Source organism: Arvicola amphibius, chromosome 4 (genome assembly GCF_903992535.2).
Source record: "Arvicola amphibius chromosome 4, mArvAmp1.2, whole genome shotgun sequence".
Lineage (NCBI taxonomy): Eukaryota > Metazoa > Chordata > Mammalia > Rodentia > Cricetidae > Arvicola > Arvicola amphibius.
This window is the reverse complement of record NC_052050.1, coordinates 152,379,974-152,394,278: the sequence shown is the minus strand read 5'-3', so window position 1 is coordinate 152,394,278 and position 14,305 is coordinate 152,379,974. Positions and strand designations below refer to the sequence as shown.

The 14,305-nt window shown below is 45.2% G+C and overlaps 1 protein-coding gene across 1 annotated transcript in view; it reads left to right on the top strand.

Annotated features, from left to right (window-relative positions):
- Myom2 (myomesin 2) overlaps positions 1-14,305 on the top strand; it is a 58,576-nt gene that overhangs the window by 41,710 nt on the left and 2,561 nt on the right. The window contains exons 23-33 of the mRNA XM_038328146.1: positions 737-781; positions 1,153-1,289; positions 3,981-4,125; positions 4,226-4,285; positions 5,570-5,637; positions 8,316-8,429; positions 8,606-8,693; positions 9,466-9,504; positions 11,283-11,388; positions 12,702-12,865; positions 13,113-13,149. Of these exons, the coding sequence (XP_038184074.1) occupies positions 737-781; positions 1,153-1,289; positions 3,981-4,125; positions 4,226-4,285; positions 5,570-5,637; positions 8,316-8,429; positions 8,606-8,693; positions 9,466-9,504; positions 11,283-11,388; positions 12,702-12,865; positions 13,113-13,149 (1,003 nt within the window). The remainder of the gene's footprint in view (positions 1-736; positions 782-1,152; positions 1,290-3,980; positions 4,126-4,225; positions 4,286-5,569; positions 5,638-8,315; positions 8,430-8,605; positions 8,694-9,465; positions 9,505-11,282; positions 11,389-12,701; positions 12,866-13,112; positions 13,150-14,305) is intronic.

Below are 14,305 nucleotides of genomic sequence, written 5' to 3'. Positions count from 1 at the left end.
GTTCGCAGGAGAGGCCAGCTGCAGGAAGCACCTCCTGTGTGTGAGAGAGCAATCATCCCCAGAGTTGTCTCTTTATCCACTCTGCAGATTATTCTAGATTTCTGGAGTGCCTGCCTTGCCCAGTCCCGTATTCCCATGTCTCACCCTCAACTGTCCTTTTAGTAAGTGGGTCGTATGGTGAGGACTGGCTGGAGCAGACTGCTAGTGTGTTAAAAGTTAAAGACCCTTCTCTGTCCTTATGTTTATTTTCATGTCCTCAGAGTAAATCTTGGTGATATGAAATTAGCCTTGATGTTTGTCTTAGTTAGGGTTTCTGCAGCTGTGAAGACACCTTGATCACTGCAACTCTTATAAAGGAAAACATTTAATTGGGGTGGCTTACAGTTCAGGGGTTTAGTCCATTATCATCATGGTGAGAAGCATGGTGGCACACAGGTAGACATAGCACCAGAGAAGTAGCTGAGAGTTCTACATCTTGTTCTACAGGCAATAGGGCATGGCTTGAGCACATATGGGATCGCAAAGCAACCCCCCCCCCATCCGCAGTGACACACTTTCTCCAACAAGGCCCACCCACTCCAACAAGGCCACACCTCCTATAGTGCCAATCTCTACAGGCCAAGGTTTCAAGCGCACAAGAGTCTATGGGGGCCATTACAATCCAAACCACTACAGTGTTGTTCATAGATTTCTGAATGCATGGGTCAAAACTGACGAAGTTTTTTCTTCCTTTTAGAACTTGAGCGTTTGATGGCATTGAGCAATGAGATTAAGAATCCCAGTAAGTAATCACCTGGCCTCATAAACGCATCTGCAGACCTAGGAGGAGGGAGGGCTGTCAATAGGCTTATGATCATCGGCTTAGGAGAAATATCAGCTTATGTTGTGGCAGCTTGCCTGTCTCTTCCTAGTCTAAGCAAATTGTCTGGTGGCGGTCATCTCCCAGAGTCACCCCTCAGCCTCTGACCATGTCCAGAGAGCTTTAAGGAACTCATCCAACAGGAGGCTTGTCACATGGTTTTCACATCTTGCTTCCATGATCCTGGGCAGTACTCCATGGCTCACCTTGAAATGTTTAGGAACTGGGATTGGTGTTGTCCATGGGAGGCCGATCTGTTCACCACTGACTTACGATTTCTTTTCCTCCTGTAGCAATTCCTCTGAAGTCCGAATTAGCTTATGAGATTTTCGACAAGGGTCAGGTCCGCTTCTGGCTCCAGGCAGAACACCTTTCACCGGATGCCAGCTTCCGGTTCGTTATCAATGACAGAGAAGTCTCTGACAGTGAGGTGAGTTCTTGGAGTGAGCTATGGCTCAGAGGGAGCTGGGTTTGCTGGTCTGGGAGTGAGCTAAAGCTTAGGGAAATCTGAGTTGATTTGGAAGGTTCTCAGAGTCAATGTTTTGAGTTCGTTTCCACACTTTCAGAAACGGGTTCAGAAGGTTGACCAGATGGCTCAAGACTGTGGTTCTCACAGTGCTCAGAGAGTCAGTCTTGGTTTGGTACTTTACTCAATGAGCACTTGGCGTTTGTTCTACTTTGTGTGTATGTGTGCGTGTGCGTTCATTCACTTGTGTTAGTGGACGAGGTGTGTGCATGCGTGGCACACGTGAGTATTTTTCCTCAGTCATCTTTCCCTTTTTGGCTGAGACAGGGTCTTTCATTGGTTTGGAATTTCATCAAATATGCCAGCCTAGCTGGCCTGCAAGGTTACAGAGATCTATCAGTCTCTGGGCATGTGCTGCCATGTTGAGCTTTTTATGTGGGTTCTTGGATCCAAACTCAGTTCCTCATGCTTGTGATGCAGGAACTTTACTGAATGAGTCATCTTTCTATATTTTTGATTATGTGAAAAAAATCTTGAAATTACTACAGTCCTCATTTTGTGCTATGGAACACTTAACTATGTGTAGATATATTAACCCTTATCTAGTTTATAGCTTGCTGGGGAACCCAGCCATAGGACAAATCTATTTTTTATGGGGTCTCTTTTATTCAGGGGTGAGATAGGTGAGTCATCTATTGGTATGTCCCCTTTTCCACTAAATGCCTAGTATATGTCTTTGGTGCTTAGCTACCTAGTCCTAAATTCCCCATCCCAGTATTCACCACACACCTATCAACTGGGAGCTGGAACTGAGAGCCCACCCATGTTTGTGGGCAGCCCACTCTCTTTCTGTGAGCTTGGCTATCTACTCTCAGCCTGGTCTTTATTTCTGGTGGTATTCGCAAAACAGGGCTAGATGAAGTGTATCAAACAGAAATCTTGGGATGTCAGGATCATGTGGTGTTTTAAATCACGTGATCAAGTCAGTCTGTCCCACGGGAGCCATGCCATGCTTTTAGAAAAAGTAGAGGGCAGTTGGATTTTGTGGGCTGTAAACTGCCGAGTGCATGCACACTGTGTATGGGATGGTACTGCCTGATCAAGGTGATGGGAGATGAGCAGGGATCACGCTAGGAAAAGAAGTGGAATGTGGAGTAATTGCACATTATTCGCTGAGCATCTTTTGATTAACATTCCCTGCCTGCCACAGCGAGTGACAATGCTGCTCCAGAGCTAATCCTTTGGAGTAGGAGTGCGCCATTTCATGTCTTTAATTAGCAGCCCACAGGTGACTTTCACATTTGAAGACTGATGCTGTTTTGTGAAAGTCACATAAAACCCTGTATTTATGGGGCTCGTAAAAATCACAGAACTTCATCTTGCTGCATCAAGATGCCTAATTATTTCCTAAAGCCTTCTCAGATACCATAGTGAGGGAGCGGAGGAAGCTGGAGAGCCTGCTGTGTCTTCAAGCTTCTGGCTGGTGAAATTCATACCTGGGATTTTTTTTTTAACTAGTTAGAGTGGGTTCTGGCACTTCTGGGAACAGATGGTGAACTGGTGGTGATGTCACACGGATACTGACCATCTCTTGAGCAACATGAAAGTTGCTTTTGATAATTCAAATGTCTTCATCTGAAACTAGACAGATATGCAAGGACCAGGGCAGGGGCAACTCGCTGGGCCCTTATACTTCTAGTCTGATATGGTGGTGACTCATTTCAGGATGAGGACACGGTGCTTCCGCATAGTTCCTGTCATTAACACATTCCGGAAGGCTCTACCTCAAGACCAATGGGCAGGCTGGTGCCCTTCATTGTGGTCTTTCTTGAGAACATAGATATACCTGTCTCCTTTTCTATCTCCCTTTGAAAATACTCAGTGATGTTGTACAAATACGGAATATGTGGCTGACATATTTGGAAGCACCTTTGAATTTTTTAGTAAATTTTTTGTATGTTTATTGGATATTAAAGCCTGGAGAGGAGGGCAGGCTTTAGCCATTTACAACCAGGAGGCTGTTTACAGTTCAGGGGCTGAGGCTCATAGCTACACACTGGGGGAACTTCCTGTCTCTCTTCCCTTCCCAGGGACAGTGGTTTCTTTTTGGTCCTTGGTTCACCAAGAGGTATAGTTGATATTTCTTTCTGAGTTCCTTTGTGTCCCCCAAGTTCCTTCAGAACAGTCTCAGATGTGCCTTAGTTAGTCTTCTGTTGCTGTACACATGGGGGCCTGTGTACAGTTTCAAGGGGTTAGTCAGTGGTCATCATGGCAGGAAACAGATGGGCATGGCACTGGAACAGAAGCTGAGAGCTTTATATCCTGAACCACATGTGGCAGGGAGAGAAAGAGAGAGAGAGACAGAGACAGAGAGACAGAGAGAGACAGAGAGAGAGACAGAGACAGAGAGAGAGACAGAGAGAGAGACAGAGAGACAGAGAGAGAGGACTCACCTGCTGTGGGCTTTTGAAACACTTCCTCTAACAAAGCCACACCTCCTAATCCTTCCCAAACAGTTTGACTCCCTGGTAATTAAGCATTTAAATATATGCGCCTACTGGGGGACACTCTCATTCAAGCGACCTCGAGGTGTAACTTCATTGTGGAGAAGCAGTTTCATCACGTCATTCTCTGTGTTTTTTTTCTGGGTTCCAGACTCACAGGATTAAATGCGACAGGTCGACAGGTGTGATTGAGATGGTCATGGATCGGTTTACTATAGAAAACGAAGGGACCTACACTGTGCAGCTTCAAGATGGAAAGGCTAAGAATCAATCCTCATTGGTGCTCATTGGAGACGGTATGCCACGGGGAGCATTTCCACATGCCCGCAAAAACATATTTGCAAGAAAATTCCTTTGAATCGAGAGATATTTCATCTCTCTATTTTTCTTGAATAGCGTTCAAAGCTGTTCTTGAGGAGGCCGAATTTCAAAGGAAGGAATTCCTCAGGAAACAAGGTAGGTGGTGGCTCCCTCACACAGCAGTAGCACGAGGTGCAGACCTGACTTTGTAACGTGTCTCCAACAGACCCTGCATCTCACAGCTGACTCTGAAGACACATGGGATGATTGAACGTTAAGCAATCATTTTAGCCGAGGAAATTAGGAGATCCCTCTGTCTTTAGCCCTTTAGGGGTATCTTGCTTATATTCTTTCTTGCTTCTAAACTTGGCTGACCCTGGATATATGTTCATAATTTCCTATGACTCTCCTTATGGGGAAGCGGGCTGTCTTAACTAAGCTCTGCAACAGGGACTGACCTGTCCCTGTCCCCTGCAGCTTGATAGTCCTTCCTAACCCCTTTCTTTCCATGTTCCTCTGCATGCCACATATTGATAACCTCACACAGAAGTTGTAGAAGCTCAGGTCGGCCAAGTTTCCATCCTATTTCAGCCCAGTATAACCCTCTGGACACATCAGACAGACTTCTCTGGATAGCCCCATCACAATGTCCAGACCACTCATTATTTGGTTTTGCTTTTACCACAGGTTTTAAAAATATATTTTTTAAATTGAAATAATATTATATCACCTTCTGTCCTCCATTTATTCCCACCAGTGCCTCCTAGGTACCTTACTACTTGTCCCCTTCACAAGCTTATTTAAACAAGACACCAACTGAATTCTAGCCTTATAAAAGTGTATTAATATAACACAATCAGTACATGAGTCTCAAACCTGGTTAACATTGTGTTGAATGAGAAAATAGTTTTATTAGGAGATAGCTTACTTCACACTTATTTCAGCAGAAATGATTGATATTGTTGAAAGACATACACAGCTCCATCCCTGATCTGAACTAACAAGTGTCTACAAAGTTGTGAGGTCATGTTGCTTTGTTTTCCTCTCCCTACCTCTGCTAATTCCCTTCCTTTAAAGACTTTGTCACTGTGCTGCTCAGTGTTCAGTCAGAGGCAAAGCCCAGGAAAGAGACTGTGAGGGGCCGGATATAAATGTCTAAAGAGCAAATGACCCCGTGTGCAGTAAGGAGGGGACCATGTCCTCCCACTGGGAACAGGAGGCTCAAGAGAGATTCAGCTCTAAGGCAAGCTGGCTTCGGGACTATGAGCCATACCTTGGCTTTACAGGACACAGCAGGTTCCTCCAGCCTTTATGTTTATATATCAAAATATAACATAGACATATTAAAACACATATACATATGTACATGTAATATTTACCTTAGCCATAGGTGTCTATACATGTAAGTTCTTGTTTTAGAACTTCCTCCTTTCCCCACAGGCCCTCATTTTGCTGAATATTTGCACTGGGACGTTACGGAAGAATGTGAAGTTCGGCTTATCTGCAAGGTGAGAGACCCAATGGTTTCCCTTTTGTGTTTCTTGTGGGGAGGCTGGCTAGGGAGCAGCTGTGGGGAGTGAAATGGGTGGCCGAGGTTTAGGTGCAAGAAGAGACTTCAGGGTCTAGTGAACCCTGTAGACGTAGATGGTGAGTGCCTGTCCTTTCCTCTTCATAGCGCATTAGTTTTGTTACTTTCAAAAGAAGAGTTAAGGAGGTAGCTTACTAAAGCATGGACTTGAATGTTAACAGTGACTCCATGAGAAGACGTGTCATGAAGAAATGTGTATACCATGCTGTCCACATGGCACCATCAGGGACTAAAAGGCATATTTGGGGAATGGTTACTTATGTTTTATGTTGACAATTCAGTAAAGAAGCTTATTTCTAAGTTGTATTTTAACCAACAAACCTTTAAGTGATTGAGTACCTGCCTTATATGTCACTGTGAAAGCGTTGGGATAAATGATAATAGTGCATTATTTTTTTGTTCTTAAACTACTTACAGATTACTTAAAGCCCAAGTAGGAAAGATGAAAACAAGCAGGCTGTTTCAGCAAGGTGGGGGCTTCAGGGGTGAGGCCAGTCCAGGTCCAGGGAGTGAGACCTTGGGCAGGAGTTAAGTGTCACCCTTAACCACAGTCAGAAGACAGAGCCAATGTTATGTGTGTTTTGTACAATAAGAAGCCATGGAGTTATATCAAGAGGCCAGAGCTGGTGGGTGTAGGGTTGTAAGAAGGGTTGGGTATGATGGTGGAGCCTGAAGTATTGGCATTCAGAGGCAAGGCACTAGTCCTTTACTGGACAATGGGCTTTTTTTTTGTACATGGGCAGAAAAACTGAAAAAAAAAAAAACCCACCAGTTTTTTTAAATGACCAGCATGCACAGATAGGTATGTATTTCTATATTGAGCATTATAAAGCTCAGCTCATTAGGAGGTCAGAGGTCAGACTCAGGGACGAGGAGGGTGACTGATGTTCTGGTTCTGACCACAGCACCAGGACATCCTGGTCTTCCTGTAGCCTAAGGACAAGGGTCAAAAACGTGAGGTCCACTTCTTGGGGGCTGATAGCGTCCAAGTGCTGTGTAACTGCCCACAAATATTTGAAACTATGTCAAGTTCCCTGATCACAGATCTGCACAGTCCAGTAGACACGGGTATTAGGACAATGAAAGAAATCTCGAAATCAGTATTTTGCAATCTCATGCATTCAGTTTGCACATTCATGTCCCCATAAATGCTGCAGACTACCTTCCTGAATATCTTTTCATTCAGTCATCACTGTGGCAGATGATACTTCTTGATTTATTTATGTGACAAAATACATAGGGAATAGTATATATTAGGGTCTACTTTCACTTTCATTGAATAGCATCTGAAAACAAAAGAAGTATTTAACAGAAACCCTCAATCACAACAAGAAGAAATTGTGTTGGGAATTTGTCATTCTCTAGAGCAGTGTGATAAGAGAGCAGTGTTCCTTGGGCATGTGCAAACCGTGTAAGCAATGTCTGAGGAACTTGCTTCTTCTTCATGTCTCTTTGCACACTCATGTGACAAAGATGAATTGCAGGGTCAGAGGCGACGTGCAGAGGCTGTCACTCACTCGGTGAGACCCCTCCACCCACATGGCAGCAGAATGGAGGCTGTTTAGACACCAGATTGAAGGGCACTGGAAAGTCTTTGGTTCCACACACACAGAGTGGCAACTTTCCCCTCATAAGCAGAGTGAGCCTAGAGACAGGGAAGGATGGCAGGGGCTGGCATTGCAGGGAGATCCAGCCAGAGCAGACCAGGAAATTACTATCCCGTGATGTGTGTTCCGTCATGTTCTGTGCTGGGGTGGGGCGCTTCCAGGGCGCTACTCCATGCATTCCTTAAACATGTGATTGGCTTCTCTGTACGAGGCTGTCTTTCAACTCAGGACTAAAGTAGGCAAACGTACCTGCAGTATGTGATTTTTCTCACATCACTGGCGACAACACTGCATATAGCTGCTGTGGAAATTCCAAACACATGGCCTTCCTGGTCTCTAGAGCCAATCCCATGACATAATGTTCCATTGCTGGCATTCCCTGTATGGGGGTGATGGGGATGCTGACTCCTCAGCCTCCTGAAATCCAATGCCATGCAACACCTGTCACGCAAAGTAGAATATCGTCTTCCTGAGCTAGCATGTCACCCACGTGAGTGTGAACGTGGTACCTCTCCATCAGAACTCTGCAAACCTTAGCTTCTAAGCCAAAGGCTTGACTGTGAGGAACTCCCACATAGGGAAGCTCTCCCCTCCTGGTGCCATCCCTTTGTGTTCATATGCCTCGATATCACACTTTCAAAGAGCAGTCACCCCGTGATCTTAAGAATCAAAGCAGTTTGCTTGGGCCTCATCAATGACATTTCCTATTAAAGGAGAGATTTTTCACACCTACTGACTTCATCAGTCCTGTCAGTGGCAGCTGTGAGAGCTTACTGCTTTTAGAAGACCATTGATAAATACATTCGCTGTTAATTCACTGTTATTAGAAGTGACAGTTCTTCCACGAGTCGTCCCCCCCCCCCCCCCCCGCTGAGCCTGTTGAGGGTAAAAGCTGGTGTTTTCTTTAGGGCTGGGGTTGACTAACCCTGAAGGATGTTTTTTTTTTTCTCTCTTGAACCATGGCAATTCTCTTAGGACTTCTGTTTTGCAGGTGGCAAACACCAAGAAGGAGACAGTTTTCAAATGGCTCAAGGATGATGTCCTTTATGAAACTGAGACCATGCCAGACCTGGAGAAGGGGGTCTGTGAGCTGCTCATACCAAAGGTACGACGCAGCCAGAGAAACAAAACAGCGCTCTCTGTAGCTTGTCAACTCGGCCGTGCCTTCTGGTTTGCACACCGATTTCCCATGCTTTGCAAGGAAAATGGACTAAGACAACATGTTGCCTCATGGTGTTTATTTTGCATGAATACGGAATGTGGTTTTTTTTTTTTTCCTAGTTGTCTAAGAAGGACCATGGGGAATACAAAGCAGCCTTGAAAGATGACAGAGGTCAAGATGTCTCAACCCTGGAAATAGCTGGCAAAGGTAAGATGGTGCCTTCTTTGTCTTACAAGGAAATCTGTTCTGGATGAGGGTTGTTGTGGAGCTGTGTCCACACACACCCTGAGCTGTGTGCGTATCCACCAATCAGGACTCTAGTCCGTCCATGGGACGGGGGAGGGAGGGGACACTGTGGAAGAGTACTCAGGAGTATCTGCAGCTGTGTGCGTACCAGCTGAGCAGGACTCCATTCTGTCCCTGGAATGAGGGGGGTGTCATGGAGGTAGGGTCACACACACCCTGAGCTGACAGAGCTCCATGCTGTCCACGGAATGGCCCGTGCTACAGAAGTACCCTCATGCACAATCTGAACTGTGTGCATTTCGCCACTTCAGTGACGCTGGGTAAGGAAACCAGATTGTCCTTTGTCTGCACTAAGAGTTTCTTCACAGTGTTAGAGAAAACGCACAATATCACTTTGGGCTTAGATCAAATGTCATTTCACCCCCTCATCAGAAGCCGCGTTTGATTCCTTACAAATGCCGTAAAGATGACTGAAGCTCTTAGGAAGTTATTCAATTCCATGTACAGTTGGATTTATGTCGAACAAAATGTTCTTGTCCCGTGTTTAAAAAGCGAATAGGTTTAGAAGGATTTATGGCGCACATAAGCCTTTTATGGACAAATATTACCATTTTAGTGTTCCATTTTTCAAATGAGGATCACAGTTTCCTGTGTCAGTTTAATTAGACATGGAAAATGCTGCTTTCTGTGAAAGTCACAACCAATGATGGTGCGCCGCCTTTCTCTCTTCCAGTCTACGAGGACATGATCCTGGCAATGAGTCGTGTGTGTGGTAAGTAAAAGAAGTCCCCGAGGTTTCAAGTCTGGTTGGCTGAAGCATCTCTGTTTCCTGGGGTGAGCACTCATGCCCCAGAGGACACTGATGGCTGGGTGTGCCCCTGCCTGGACTTGGGCTGGTGGCAGGAGAATGACTTGTGACCTGCCTGCTCCGCCATGTTCCTTCAGAGCTCTGCAGTGTGATTACTGGAGCCTGTGTTCAGCTTCAGGAGGCCCTGCTGGCACTGCCCACCTTCAGGAGGCCCTGCTGGCACTGCCCACAATTCACCACTGTCAATTTGCCCTTGCCCAACCTGGGCAATGGTGTTGTTCAAAAGTGCTATTAGTCTTTCTTCAAACACAGAATAGTCATAGTGGATATTGAACACTTAGACTTCATAGTCTGTATATTGAGCCATTTGCCTTTGTCTAGAAACTGGAAAAGCAAAACACCGCTTATAAACGAACAAATGGTAGCTTACACAGTAACAGTTAGTGATCCGTTACTCCAGACTCTCTAGATTTGAAGGCATGCCCAACCTGTGACCCACTGGCCATGTGCAACTGTACAAAGTCAAGGATAGCTATACAAGTGGCCCAACACAGAATCAAATACCTATTAGTGATGTCATGAGACCTTCTGGAACTTCCTTCCCTGCTGCCCTGTTGTGAGGCTCTCCAGTGTGAATTTTATGACTGACAACACCGTGTTATAATGTCAAAAGATTAGACACATCAGCTGGAGAATACCCAAGTTACATTTTCTGATCATGCAACCAAAATCTGCGTGGGCAGGTAGATGGCCAGCTAGCTGAGTCGGGACTCACCAGAACCCAGATCCTTTTTACTTCAATTGCAAAGTCCTATGCTTTCCCAGAATTCCCTTGAAAACCACTGTTTGCATACCTTTAATGCTTTTGCAAGCTTCCTGTGAGGTAGACCTTTTTGCTTTCGTTTAGTGAAAGGGACCTGGCTACATTTTAAAATGAGATTCACTTGGAATGGCTCTCAGTGAGTCAAACACTAGCCCATGGGTGTGCAAGCTGCTTGTAAGGTGATTCAAGCCACTTGAAAAATGGCTTTGCTCTCACACTCTGTGGGGCTGGTTTGTATTAACTATCTCATAATGTGCTGGAGGGCCACCTGCCAATGACAGGTTGGTCACATGTGGAGAACCGATGAGTGCAACAGACTGGCCTCACACGATGCTTCCAGAACTCCTGGCTCACTGGAGGTGACACAGGCATCTTTTAGAGGGAGTTAGGCGCAGATGAAGGGCAAGCACAGAAGTCTCCATGTGACTAGATCCCCTGGCATCTCTGTGACATTTCAGGTGGAGAGGAGTGAGGTGCAGATGTCTTCAGGAAGAAAGGTTCTGGCTGTGTCCTCCCACTCCGGCTTCTGCTGATTTGCCCTCCTCCCTCCTGTATGGGTTTTCTGTAGCTCTTCAGACTTGGGTCAATTAATATAGCAGGTTTCATAGCCATTGTCACCAAGATTGATTCTTTCAGGCAAGCCAAAGTGCTTAGGGTCAGATGTGGATTACTTTTGAAAAGCTTCATCTTTCTTTGGTTGTAAGCAAAGGGCTTTTCACAGTACTCTGGCAGGTAAAATGTATTTCTCAGATGAAAACATGTGACATGGGAGGGAGGGAGGAGCCTCTGTGGTTATGACAGGAAGTACCAACTTGAGGAATGACATGCTGATACTGTGGATGGATGTGCCTTACCGTTGGGCCATGGGCCTATCCTGCCTACTTCTCTGAGATCTGATCTAACATATTATTATCTGCAGGAGCCTCTGCCTCACCACTGAAGGTTCTCTGCACCCCAGAGGGTATCAGACTTCAGTGCTTCATGAAGTATTTCACAGAGGAAATGAAGGTCAGCTGGTATCACAAGTGAGTATGAGAGCTTCTGTCCATGACTGCAGCAGCTTGTGGCTCAATGTGGTACTCTTGGCAAACTACAGGCCATGTTTTCAGTTATTGTGCCAAGATTTGGCTAAGTAGGCCATGGGGCAGTGAGTATGGACAAAGGAGAAAGAAAAGGACAGTCAGAAGGTGTCCATAGTGGTTACAAATGGCACCTGTGCTTAGAACACATTCTCCTGGTAGTGAGAAGAGCAACATGGGGACAAGTGTTTAGAGTCCAAGGTCCAATTGTAGGCAGAGTTTTCCTGTCCCACAGCTGCTCTCAAATAGACATACTGAGGCTTATATTAATTATAAATGTTTGGCCAATAGCTCGGGCTTATTACTAACTAACTTTTATTTTAAGTTAACCCATATTCCTTATTTATGCTCTGCCATGTGGTGGTACCTTTATTAGCATGGTCCATTCATCTCCTGCTCCCTCTGTGTCTATGCCTGTCTCCTTCCCAACATTCTCAGTTTGGCTTTCCTGCCTACTTTATTCTGTTCAGCTGTTGGCCAGTCAGCTTCTTTATTAAGCCAATCTGAGTAACAATTCTTCACAGTGTACAAAAGGATTATTTTACAGTATTCAACCTTCCAACCAGTGGTTTTTCTCACAAGACATGAGTAAGAAGACAGGGAACCCAGGGTAGAGGAGAAACCTGTGTCAGCTGGTGACATTCCATCCATAGACCCCAATGAGAAATCCACAGAATGCAGACTCAGGCAAGGACAATTGTTCATTGCTTTAAAATGTGCCAAGTCATACATCAACGAATGCAGAAAATGCCACTTTAAATAAAAGATAGGCAGTATACCATCTTGTGGATGAACTGCACTTTAATTGACTATTTGCATGTCAGGGCCCATGTGGCTGTCCACACTGCCCACTGTGATTAATATTTCTGCAGATGTGAGTGCCTAAGTGTCCATGTCCCTGCTTTCAGCTATTTTGAACATGCACTTAGACACAGAAATGCTGCGTCAGGTCATATGATCCACGCTCAATATTCTTACAAATGGCCATATTAAATCAAGTATTCTGAAGTCCTTTAAGTTGTAATCATTTGGCTTTAGGAGGTTTCAGGCCCGAGTTATTAATGTACTTAAGTTTAAAACAGTCAGAAAAATAAACCCCAAAACTTACTACGCTATTGGCATGAGCAAGCGAGTAAACAGTCCCCAGCCAGATGTAAGTGAGCAGACCAGGCCCGGCACACTCAGACATGCTAGTGTCCCCTCACAGGTGTGAGCATGAGATCTGGAGGTTAACTGAGCTCACCCATGTTGCGTTGTAGAGAGGCTAAGATCTCATCCAGTGAGCACATGCGGATTGGGGGAAGTGAGGAGATGGCGTGGTTGCAGATCTGCGAGCCCACGGAGAAGGACAAGGGGAAATACACTTTCGAGATTTTCGACGGCAAAGACAACCACCAACGCTCACTGGACCTCTCGGGACAAGGTATGAGAGTTCCCTGTTGCTCGTCACATTCCTGTGAACAGCCCATGCAGATGCTGAAAAGAAAAGGGAGCATTAAATAATCCACTGATGTCATGACTTTCACCTAGAGGAAACGACTTAAGAAAAATCAGTTTATTAGTTTGATTACCCCTCAGCTTTTATCTCGTCAGCTAGCTAGTAGAGCATCTGCGTTGATGAGAGTTAAACACGTGAGAACATGACTGACGTATGCAATGTTTCCTTGCAGCATTTGATGAAGCCTTTGCTGAGTTCCAGCAGCTCAAGTAAGACCCACAGCTTGTTGGCATCATTTCTGATTGGGGGCAGGGCTCTCGCTTGGGTTCATCCGGCTACATTCAGGGTTATCCAAAAATGCCTTGCTGATTCCAAGAATGCTCTATTCCTGGGATGAAAATAGCAACGGAAGAAACTCAATCTGTAGCAGAGCAACCATTTCCCTACACTAGAAATGCATTGTGTATTAACTTCCTAGGGCCAGCCAAACCCTGGATTACTTTAAATGATTAAAGTGATGGATTTCTCAAATTGTCATAATTCAGGTGACATGTGACACAGAGCAACTGTTAAAGAATGCTTCAGGTTTTCAAATGAGTGTCTGAGGTTTTGAATATTAGAATGGAGGACAGCCATTGGCTCCTACTAAGCTATCTAGGATGCCTTCGTGGAGTGGATACGTGACAAGTCTGATAAATCAGAAATTGACAATTTAACAAGATGCCGAGGGTCGAGGAGATGGCTTAGTGAGTCAGGTGGGTCCTTAGAATCCATGTTTGAAAACAGAAAACTGGGTACAGAAGGGCACACCTGTAATCCAACCACTGGGAGGCAGAGACAGGAGCATCCTTAGGGTTCCTGGCAAGCCAGTCTAGCCAAATCAATGAGAGAGAGAGAGAGAGAGAGAGAGAGAGAGAGAGAGAGAGAGAGAGAGAGAGAGAGAGAAAGAGATCAATCACGCCTCAAAATGAATATGGTATCAACCTTTGGCCTCCACACACACACACACATCCACACCTGTACACCTGTACCAACCAGCACACACAGGCGCAGACACACAAACACCTAAAAGTCTCTAATGCAGTCTGGTGAATTTGGTGTAAAACCATGAGAGTCTGCATGCTAACCTTCCTTTTGATTTTAGCGTGCTCCCCAACTCCAAATGACCAGAGCACGATCCCTCTGCCTGGGCACAGGTTCTGCACCCTCAGATCCAACCACAGTTAAAAAACAAAACAAAACAAAACAAAAAACAAAAAACATTGCAGGGGCAGAGTATCCCTGCAGGCATATTTCTTGTCGTCATTCCCTAAGTAAAAATGGTGTAGGAACTCTTCACACAGTATTTACTCCACTGGGTATCAAGTGACTAGAGATGATTGATAAGACCCGGGAGAATGAGTATATGCTGCGTGTAAATACAAC